This window comes from Diachasmimorpha longicaudata, chromosome 17 (genome assembly GCF_034640455.1).
Source record: "Diachasmimorpha longicaudata isolate KC_UGA_2023 chromosome 17, iyDiaLong2, whole genome shotgun sequence".
Lineage (NCBI taxonomy): Eukaryota > Metazoa > Arthropoda > Insecta > Hymenoptera > Braconidae > Diachasmimorpha > Diachasmimorpha longicaudata.
In genome coordinates this window covers 3,129,319-3,140,311 of record NC_087241.1, presented here as the reverse complement: position 1 = coordinate 3,140,311, position 10,993 = coordinate 3,129,319, and the positions used below count along the sequence as shown (strand labels likewise).

Below are 10,993 nucleotides of genomic sequence, written 5' to 3'. Positions count from 1 at the left end.
TTGATTTTCTTTAGTCTGGAGATCAGTTGGGATGGACACAATTACTAGGACGACATCCCAAACAGGACAAAGATGGATGTACCAAATGGAGGTGGATCCATCGGCTGATAATATATCAGCACTGCTCTACGTCCACCCTCAGCAAAGAAATCACTAAACACCTGGACATATTCATCTTTATCTAAAATTCCTTCCTCCAGAGTGTTACTCTGAGTATTCAGCATCAGTGCGACGATGTCCAGCACATGACGATGAGTTGTCTTCAACAATCCCTGCCTCAACGCCCGGTTCCCCTTATATTTTTCCTGAAAATTCCATTCTCTCTTATCACATTCCTCTATCAATAATAGGAAGAGAAATTCCCTGAGAAATTCCGAGTGTTCGTTCAGAAAAAAAGGTATCTAGTAATGAGCAGAGAATAATTTCCACATTCGAAACGAGTAATTTTAATTAATGACCTCCACAGGACCCTATGACCCTTATTTTCAACCTCGCGATGCCTCATCTCGAGTATCAAATTTTCACTCAAATATTTCTGAAGAATTCATTCTCCCTCCACCTGAAATGCTAAGGTTACTTGTTAAAAGTCACGTACAAGTTGTTGTCTGGTTGTCTCAGTTGAAAGATTCTCGTAGGCCCCAGCTCGTCGGTCCAACAGCTCATTTATTCGCTGATCAATAGCCGAAGGGGTGTAATCAAGACGTACACTCGAGGGCATTTTATTCACATAAATTAATAACTCGAGATAATTAATCAGGTCACACTCTTTCAAACGTCATCAGCGATTTGCGTTCTCGTCTGAAGTTGTTGTACGAAAAAACAATCGAGGGATGAAGGGTGAAATAAAAAAAACTGTATTATCATAATTCCATTTATTTACAATAAATACGTTATATCTTCATTGGATAGATATCGAGTTACTATCTAAATTTTATAGGACAACTGGTACGCTTTTAACATCCGAAATAGTTGATAGATACACTCATGTCGTTAATAATCACATTACTATTATTATTGTTGTTGCTGTTGTTATTATTAATTAATGATATATTAAATTCTATACGCCTATGTATACAATTATTGAGACAGAAGAAAGGACATCTTTCAAACGAATTAATTTCTCAAAAAATATGGAAAGGGAATTAATTAATGGATTAACAAGAATTCCTAATGTGCAGGTTGAATGGAAAAAACGAGACGTTGCAACGTTTTTCGCATATAACAATCAGTTTAGGGGTCAAGATTCCGTTGCACGAGTTGACGGGGTTGATGATTATTAGATTGTTATATCACACCATGTTTTGGTCCAATTTTTAAGGTGTGGGTATGGAAATTATTACAAACATCCACGAAACCCATAAATCCATGAAATAGAAAGAAGAATTGAAAATTTTTACGTTAAAGAATTTTACAAGAAGTATCTAAAAAAAATTCAGAAAATATTACAGAAGTTTTTAGACTTTTTTCGTTAGATATTTTCTAATGAATTGACTAATTTCTTGTAGAATTTTTTTCGTGCACCAGATGGTTGACTTTCACAATAAAAAAGCTATAAATATTTTGAAAAAAAAACAGAAAGGAGCATTGAAAAAAATATTAGTCAGTAGCTAGAGTTTATTTATTTAACAATCTGATTTTTTGGGTTTCGGAAGCTGGAAAAAATGTAAACTAGTCGGTAAAGACAGACCCAGAATTCCTCAAATGCATTTAAATTCGGGTGAACATTTCTATAAGACCGCGAACGTTAGTCTACTATTCGTAGAAATTCTCAACACAGGCTGCGAAGACGATTAATTTCGACGGAAGATAATCGACAAAATGTCGGCGTTGTCTAATTATTTTTTATCATTATCTACCGCCCTTATGACTTACATTATAAAGTTCCTCGAATGGAAAAACTACATGGAATATTCACACAGGTTATTAATTAACAAAGCAAACGAGTAACTGTGTATCGTATTTGCTGCCAGCAAAATCGATTTCTTAGTGTTCACTTCTAATTTATTAATTACAGGCGTGAGGAATCATTCTCCGCAATTTCGAAGGGTTCCTATTAATCGTGGATCTCGATCAGCATGAATTGATATGAAATGCTTTTAGATGGTTCATGCAGGAGCGTGGGGGGATGATAAATTGTCTTTTAGGGGCATGTGTCTAATATTATTTATAGAAGGTCAATAACGGAGGAATGAAAAATTTTAAAAGAAAACCCGGAGTTTTCCTCGAGAAATTCTATTAACTTTTTCTTAGAGAAAGCGTTTGATTTTTCGATTCAATTTTTTAATACGTGTTTGTATCATATGGTATGAAGGATCTCATAGTCTGTTAATTAGTCGAATAAACATATGAATGGAACCTTAGGCATTTTTATTTATTAATAACGTCATAAGAGGACAGAAGAACGTAATCTTGGCTCTTACTAGAATGCATTATTTCTTCCTGAGGACTAGAAATGTTTATGTTTATGTTTATGTTGGATGAGTGGTATATTGCCTGCATATACACTGATGTGAAGACCTCCCGGGGGTGAAAAAATATTTAAACGCGGGGACAGTTGCAACATTTATTCATATTTCTTAGAAATCGGGTGGAACAGCTAGAGAGTGATTTGAAGAGGATAAATAATTTTTGTAAATGTTAAGAAACACGAGGGGAAGCCATTGTCGTTGAGGCAACCCCTTCTGGCAAGGGAAGAGGGTGACGCCTGCAGCTGTCACCCATCTCGTGTTGTTAAACATTTACGAATATTATTTAGTCTCTTTAGATTATCTACAACTCATTTGCCACAAGCCATTTTGGCTGAAATGTCATCGCAGAAAATTTTCATGTGAAAAAATCCAATAAAGAAGTCAATAGATTTGTATTTTCCGGTTGAAATTGTTTCTATTAATTTTGTGGACATGAATTTCATTTTCTGGATTTTTTCAGTTATGTAAAAAAATTTAGAAAATTTATACTCACGTACTGTTATAGAAAACATTCGAGGGAATAATTATGTGGAAAAAGCGAAATCTCTTGACTTTTTTTCTATCATATATCTCATAAAATCAACGAAAAAAATAACGAGTGTTCAACGAGAATAAAATTTATAAACATTCCTATAGAATTTTTAGATAATTCTAATGGAATTTTCTTGCGAATTCCTTATTGTTCTATTGAATTTTTTCACACTCGTTTCCTCAAATTTGAAAATTTTCGCCTGGCGAGGTCTCTTTATTCTCAAATACACATTAATCCACGCAATAAATAACATATTTTCGAGTAATTAATCTCAAAACTTCTACTGAAATGACTCTTTATCTTAATATTGAACCTAAACTTTTAAAATTTCGTAATTCTCTGTTCGTCGAATTTCAATTGTACAAATTAATTTCTCCCAATGGAGTAAACAACATGAAAAAAAAGTCATAAAGACGAGTATCGTGTCTTCCCTATACAAAGCTCAATGTGTCTCATTTGAAATTGACTAAAATCATGTGACCCAGCTAAACGGAATTTCTGTACAGGGATTTCGATAATCTTACGACGAAATAAGGTTTCTTTGACTTCATGTAACAAATTTTTTAGTTGTAGTTTTATGTACTGTGTCGACGTATTACTATAATATATTTTTTCATTTCCCTAACAATAACATTTTGCCACTAGCTGATAAACGTATTCAGCAATGGTTATATTATCCATTAAATAGTGGCGGAATTCCATCGGCTGGTCCCAACTACCACTTGGTTGCTCCTTGGGCTGCGGCCTCTGCCGCAGCTCCAGCTGCAAAAGGATTGGTGACTGGACGCCACACGATTTTTATTAATATCACTTGATAGAATATAAATTTTTACAATTGGACTGCTCCATCATTTTTTAACTGATGAAATATGAAAATTTGATGAAAAATATTCGACACGTATATTTGTTAGTTTTGAAAATAAATAACCAGAGATGTTATGCGTCGTTAATATTCTTCGTTTTTCATATTTAACAATTAAAAATTTTCATGCAAATTTCATATCGATCATGTCACGATGAATATTTAATTTTCAATACATTTCGATCATTTTTGCCTGGATTCCTAAAGATAAAAGAATTGGGTCACTCCTGCATTATCGATCAGTTATCGGTGTGATTAGTTTAATTTAATTGTTATCGCAAAATGATCGGTTGATAATTTAAGTCAAGCATCATGATTAAATGGACCAACTAGCTATTCAAAATAAATAAATATATGGACAACCAAGGGGAAAGAATTAAAAAAGAAAACAAAAGTTTATTAATACATATAATTCTTGAATCTTCAGGAAAATAATGGAGAAACATTTTAATGTCATTTGTCTTTCCGGTCACTTCGTCGAGATGGAAACGTCTTGTTCGATAAACGGTGAATAAATAAATTGTAAGGCAATTCCTATGATTCGCGTCATGCCCAGCATCGTCAGTAATTACAAAATAAAACAGAGAAAAAATTAAACTCTTACTTTTTTTATTACAAAAAAAAAATATTAAAAATCACACATCGTTGCGCAACTAGTATCAAAGGTATAATACGCTTAGTCATTAAACGTATACGTTCTCAGAATATTCGGAATTCCATAATCTATTTCAGAGCAATATGGTAATCGATGAGATATGGAAAACAATCGAAATTTAGAGATATACGCGCGATTGTCCGAATAAATATATGGTGAGGAAAAAAATTGGAGAGAAATTTCTGAAAAGTCAAATAATTATGGAAAATCACTGGATAAAAAATCCAGAAAATGTTATCTCCATCGAACTTCTATTAAAAATTATATTAGCGAATTATGCATCGTCCTGACGATTGTTTAAAAATATTCAACTTCCAATAACATTCCCGTGGGAATTCTCCGGCGTAACTTCCTTAGGTTTTTTTCGATTCAATGTTCTTCTCTTTTTATTTGAAAGATCGAGCAAATGAAATTGAAAAATTGAGCTGAGGAATTCGAAAGGAAAATATTTTGATGAAATAACGTATACAAAAAAAGTCTCATAGCATTTAACTAGACTCTCTTTTCTATGTATTTTTTACAGTAAATTTCCAACCAAAATCTGTTCAACTTCTTACAAATTCTATAGAAGTTCTGTTAGAAATGAAATGAAGAATTCTGTTAATTTTCGCTATTATTGTCGTTTTATCAACCAAACTCAAAAAAATAAATCAAGAATTTTATCGAAAACGTTCCATCAGCTTGAGTACTATGAAACACCTCTTTGGAAACACAAAGGAGTTGTGAATGAAATTTTTCAACCAAATTCTAGAATATCATTACGATTTTATAGATGAAACAAATCAGAAACTTTTCCTTTTCACTTTTTATCGGGCTTCTCAGGCTAATTTCCCCCTATTTTTTTCTCTCCGCAATATCAGCTGTTACTATCAGCGTAATGAAAATTAAATTCAGTGATGAAACTGTCTTCATCTAACCCTAATTAACGTCCGTTGTTTATCCTTCAAGCGTACTACAAAATCAAAAATCGAGGAAAAATTGAAGGTGCATCGAGGTGTAAATCAACTGGTGCAATTAATTATCGTGATTCAGACATACTGGTGGTATATATAACACCTTGACCACCGCTGTTCAGATTCGTACTTTCGTTAGCCGTGGTCGCGGGGGGTGGTGGCATTGCGAAGACAGTGTTTGAAGAGGCACCTTGTGCTGCTCCACTCGTTGGCTGGCTTGTTACAGCTTCATCCTCACTTCCGTCGTCCTATATTTAAAAAATTATGAAGGAAGTCGAATATTTTATTGTGTTATAACAAATAGAGATGGGAAATTTTCATGAAAGAAAATTTATCAGATTTTTATTGAACCTTTTCATGATTTTTTAAATTTCTAGTGAAAAATTCCGTTGTTTTTCAGAGTAGGAATTTTCAACTAAAAATATTTTGTTGTTTTGAGGACTTTTTACGTGATTTATTCATTTTTTTTTATATTTTGGGGAACAATATCTCTGCAAATAATTTTTGAGTGTTTTTCTTCGACAAATAAAATTGGAAAATTTTAGAAAATTCATTTAAAAATAGGAAAACTAAAGACTATTAATTTTACTATTAATTAATACTATTAATTAATTTTTCCTACAAAACTGTTTCGATTGAACATTTTCAATAAAAATCCAAATTCTTCAATGAAATTATTCCAGTTTTATTATTATGCATTTTTTAATTTCATAAATTATTCATTTCTAAATATTTAGCACACTGTTATACTCTTATTAATTCTCAAAATTTCCGTACCAATACATCAACGGAATTATATTTTTCGTGCTTGAAATATTCCTGTTAAAAATGGAATTTGAAAAAAAATTATTCACGAGAAAAATCGATAGTTCGTTTGGGCTAAAACAGGTCTATCACTCAATAAAAAATTAACACCATGCATACTATTGATGAATAACCCATAAACAATCGATCGAGTTCCATGAAAGATGGGTAAATTAATCACTTAACACTCAAAATGAAGAACATACCTTTGCGAAAGCGTCACTTGGCCTTTCTCGTTGATTCTGGCCCTGCTGTCATATAACAAGAAAAACATAATACTATTGCTGAGAATATGATCGAATGCATTATCTTACAGACGAGGAGGTGTCAGTCTCTGAATTAATGCACGTCATGCCTGAGAGTGAATTTAATTATTATTATTATTAATATCTCTGCATTCGTAATGAATGATTAACAACAGAAAAAGATTGATTTTATTTCCTGAAATTCATAAGTCTAAATTTAACTGTCAAGAGAATTTTTTTATTCATGAAAAAATCACTTTTTCATCATTAAAAAGTCAATTTTTTATTATTTACAAAATATTTTCTTCAGCATCGGAATAAATTTCTTGCTTTCATTATTTTTCGGGAGGTTAAACTATTTCAATTAATTTGTTCGTGTACAACAAGGAGTTGCAATAAGAATTGTAGGCAAAGTTCTGAAGTCGAGCTGAATAAGTGAAAAAAAGAATATTAAATTTTTCTGACATTGACTAGACCTGAAATGACACGATAGACATGACAAATGAGAAAATTAATGACGTGAACCCTAGAATTATCAGTGAATACCCCACGTCCCAGGCGTACAGGAATAATCAATGATCGCAAAAAACTCATGAGAGCAATGAAACAATTCGTGATGAAAAATAAAATAAAATAAAATGAATACTTTTGTTAATGCCGCTGTGTAACTCACTGATTTCTCTTTAGGATAGCAGTAAGACAATGATATTGTGTGTGCATATGAGAAAAATAATAAACTCAACTTATGGAAGGTGCATAGATGGTGATTACTGATGATGAAACTAATAAGTTGTGTTTTTTCATTGACAATAATGATTTAATAACAGACACCTTCGATAATTCGACGAATCCAGCATGTGCTTTACTTACCAATACAGAATTCACTGATTAGAAAATTTTAACTACGTGATGCCTAGCGAAAATTAATAAAATATACTAAAAAAATGCTAAAGTGCAGGTTAAACAACATGTGAATAGTCATAACTGTTGGAAAATCGTTCCTTCTGTAAATTCATATTCAGAGAAATGACGTTTTCAAATATTTAAATATTTAAACACCCTTCATCTTTTCTATTGACTAATAACATTTTTTCGATCAATAAAAATCAATAAAATTTTTAATTAACTAATCAAAATTAAAACAGTAACATAACGACGTTTTCATTGAACCATTTCACCTTCGTTTACATTTATTTAAAAAAATCTGTGAGACTGAACTAAATTACGAAAATACATGGTTTTAAAAATGTAAAAAAAACGTTCTCTCTTTTGTTTTTGTTGAAAAAATCAATCAGTTAAAAAATAAATAATCAGATCAATAAATTAATAAATATGTCATTTCTCTGAATGCAAAATGTAAAATAAGGAAGCAGTATTAATCTGTGCAACTGAAAAATGTGTAGGAAAGCATAACTCGTATTTTTGTAAATGCCACATACCTCAGTCAATAGACCCCATTGTATCGTGTAAAATTACAAATGAAAATTGTGCATGCAGCCCAATCGATTATCGATATTAATATATACGAATCACTTCCAGTGAATTACAAAGTTTGGTCGTATTTGTTCATAAAATAATGCTTCCATAAGTTTAATCAGTGAGCTCACAATTACCAATAATTTATCTATTATCCGTTGTGGAGAAATTTGAAGGATCAAGAGATATGATTTCTCCTCTTGGTTATTAGGAACTGATGGGGAATTTTAATCTACAAGTATTAACTATCACATTACGTACCTGTAGATTGTGATAAACTCCACTATCTTCTGGTGGTGTGGGTTTACATTTTCCACAACAGCAGTTGCAGCAACAGCATAAACAGCAACAACAGTAGCAACCAGTGAGAAGACCACAGATGAAGAATAGTGCCTGAAAATAATTCCCAATATTTATAAAAAAATTTTGACAACATTTATTTTATTTTATTTTATTAGTAACGAAATTTATTGCGATTGAAAAACGACTTGGACCGTTTTACTAATAGAACCTGGTGAAATGTAATGAGTGAATACTCACTTTGCACCATCCAGATGTCACGACGAAGTACGCATTGACATTCTCTTCTCCAAATTGCTCGGACACGTAGAGACCGAGGGATCCGTAGTTGTCGTAAATGTTGCGTTTTGTCAGATCAGTCAGGATGGCGTGTGCCCGATTTATTTCCTTGAACTTTTTTGATGATAGGGTTTAGGGTCATTATTCAATGTCAATGATGTCTTAGCATCTACATCATTGAGAGAGAACAGCTTTCCAGATGTTTTAGGAAATTATAACGTTTTTTATAACGAATTTATTTAGAATTCTTTTGGGCAGAAAAATATCAATTTTTTTTACTCTGAACTAAGATAAACTGTTCTGCTCCCAGCGATTAATTTAAACTCACTCCCTAGATATTAATTGCTCTACCTTTTCGGCAGCCTCTGGATTATTTGGATTCTTATCTGGATGATACTTTAACGCTAATTTTCTATAGGTTTTTTTTATCTCCTCGGGTGTTGCTGTCTTAGCAATTTCCAGTGTTTGGTAGAGGGAATCCCCCGATGTTCTGTGAACATAATCAAGTTGATTGGTCGACGGTTACATTTAATTAATCGGAGATTGATAAATTTTTCTATCAGCGCAGGACTGAGATATGTGCGAAAAAAATTACTGAAAAAATTTATTGAATTCGGTAGGAAATTCTCTTCGATTACTATTGCAGTTCATTAGTTCTTGCTCAACGAGACACAATTAACGATGTTTTGATAGCACAGCTCATAGAATTAGATCCGTTTGGACGAGTTATCGTACACAATTTTTTTTATAAAATTCCAATGATCTAATATTTGCTGACTTCGGTTGCCTTATCTCCAGGAAATCGATCAAAATAATATTTTAGCTGAGGAAGAACCCCACGTTTCTAGTTTTCCCTACATGTCAGTCTTGACAAACGATTAATTGTCGATAATAAACTCCAGAACAGATGATTATGGGTAGCAGTTAAAGCTGACATCATATCCGAGAATTAAGATAACATAAGAATGTCCCACATGATACCCCGAAAGAATTTACATTTGTCATGTTGTATTGCTGAAGGACACAATTTTTTGACAATATTGATTACATCTCTAGACATTAAAATTATATAGACCTGAGGCGATAAGTACCAAGTGTCAAAATCACCTCCAGTGAACATAAAACAAAGTTACGCCCCCCAATGGCAGTCGGTGAATAACCAACATTTGCTACGTGAATTCGTAATGTATTCGGGTGTTTTCATTCGCCACATGTTTCAACGAACATCTATCGATGATAAAATACTGTCACCACAGACATATGATTATTGTTGTGAAAATGCTGATGAGACATGACAATGAGGAAGGTCTCCCATGCGCAGAGGCACGTTAATCAGACACGAAACGTGCGACCAAAATCAATCGGGATAACACCTTGATCTTAATCATCAATGCCAACTGCTCACGTTTAAAATGCGAGAAGAGGAAAATCCTCATTAAGCTCCAGTACTGGACAGTTGGATCCCAAAAAGTCAGGAAGAAATTTTTTTCTTCCAGCAGGATCACCAAAAATGGTGCACTCCAAAGGAGAATGCCGAGGTGTGGACACTGATAAAGCCCTTTACCGTACGAAATTGAATTTTGGTGAGGCATTTCCTTGGGCGTTATCAGGTGTGCAGAATACTTACGACATTTTTCTTCGATCCATAGCGTTATTATAAGTATATACAGCCCAGTAATCTACGAATTTAATGGACTCCCGAGGTGCCTTGGCTGCTGCCGACTAGCTAATCACAATTACTTCACTGTTCACGTACTTCGTGGGGGGGGATAATTATTTTATATCAAATAAAACTGAATGAATCACTGAGCCAACATTTTCTGCTCGATGCCTAGATGCCGGAGGAGCTATACACCAAAGCATAAACGACATACGCGCTGGCGCACATCTGGAATTTCTTACACAGATACAAAAGCGCACGCTTACCGCAGCGGTCGTAGCAAAAATTCAATATTTTAGTTTGATTGGTAGCCAGATGGGGGAGGGACTGGAGTTTTTTAATTGTGGGGCGCGAAGAAATGGTTTCAGGAGTTGTTGTTGATATTTTCTCGATTTTTCATGTTTTTTGTGAATTTACACGGTTTCTAGGGTTCGTTATTATTTAATGATTTATATTTTTCGAAATTTTTGGTAAAGTTTAAGGAATTTTTTTATTGAAAAACAATAAAACTTAGAAATAGTACATTTTTCAATGTCATTTTTATCAATTTTTTCTGAGAAATTGATTTTTAAAAACTCGAAGAATGAGATGATGTCAGCAATAATATCTTAAGGTTGTTGTTGTTGTGTAAAATATTTACTCGACCGGTGTTAGTTCAATTTTTAGGGGGAATTGTTGCAAAATAGTAATGGGAATTCTCGTGAGAACTTGCAACAATTTAAAAAATGAATAAATTCAATGAATGGAGAATAATGACTC

The 10,993-nt window shown here is 33.0% G+C and overlaps 1 protein-coding gene across 3 annotated transcripts; it reads right to left on the bottom strand.

The window, feature by feature from the left end:
* Positions 1-857: 857 nt before the first annotated feature.
* Positions 858-10,480, bottom strand: LOC135170639 (dnaJ homolog subfamily C member 5-like). 3 transcript variants are annotated; one of them, XM_064136640.1, is made up of 7 exons: positions 10,202-10,480; positions 8,926-9,064; positions 8,536-8,688; positions 8,257-8,388; positions 6,481-6,525; positions 5,556-5,718; positions 858-3,780 (listed from the first exon to the last, which is right to left on the bottom strand). In XM_064136640.1, the coding sequence occupies exons 1-7, from the start codon at positions 10,219-10,221 to the stop codon at positions 3,716-3,718; spliced, it is 717 nt and encodes a 238-aa protein (XP_063992710.1). In that variant the 5' UTR covers positions 10,222-10,480; the 3' UTR covers positions 858-3,715. The 3 variants fall into 3 exon arrangements, with proteins under 3 accessions (XP_063992710.1, XP_063992711.1, XP_063992712.1); XM_064136641.1 differs by having other exon boundaries at positions 6,481-6,522; XM_064136642.1 differs by lacking the exon at positions 6,481-6,525.
* Between the last annotated feature and the right edge of the window lie 513 nt (positions 10,481-10,993).

Coding starts and splice junctions, on each gene's coding strand:
- LOC135170639 (XM_064136640.1), bottom strand. CDS start 10,221: ATGGATCGAAGAAAAATGTC. Junction 8,689..8,925: donor ATCCAGAGGCTGCCGAAAAG/GTAGAGCAATTA, acceptor TCATCAAAAAAG/TTCAAGGAAATAAATCGGGC. Junction 8,389..8,535: donor TGACATCTGGATGGTGCAAA/GTGAGTATTCAC, acceptor AATTATTTTCAG/GCACTATTCTTCATCTGTGG.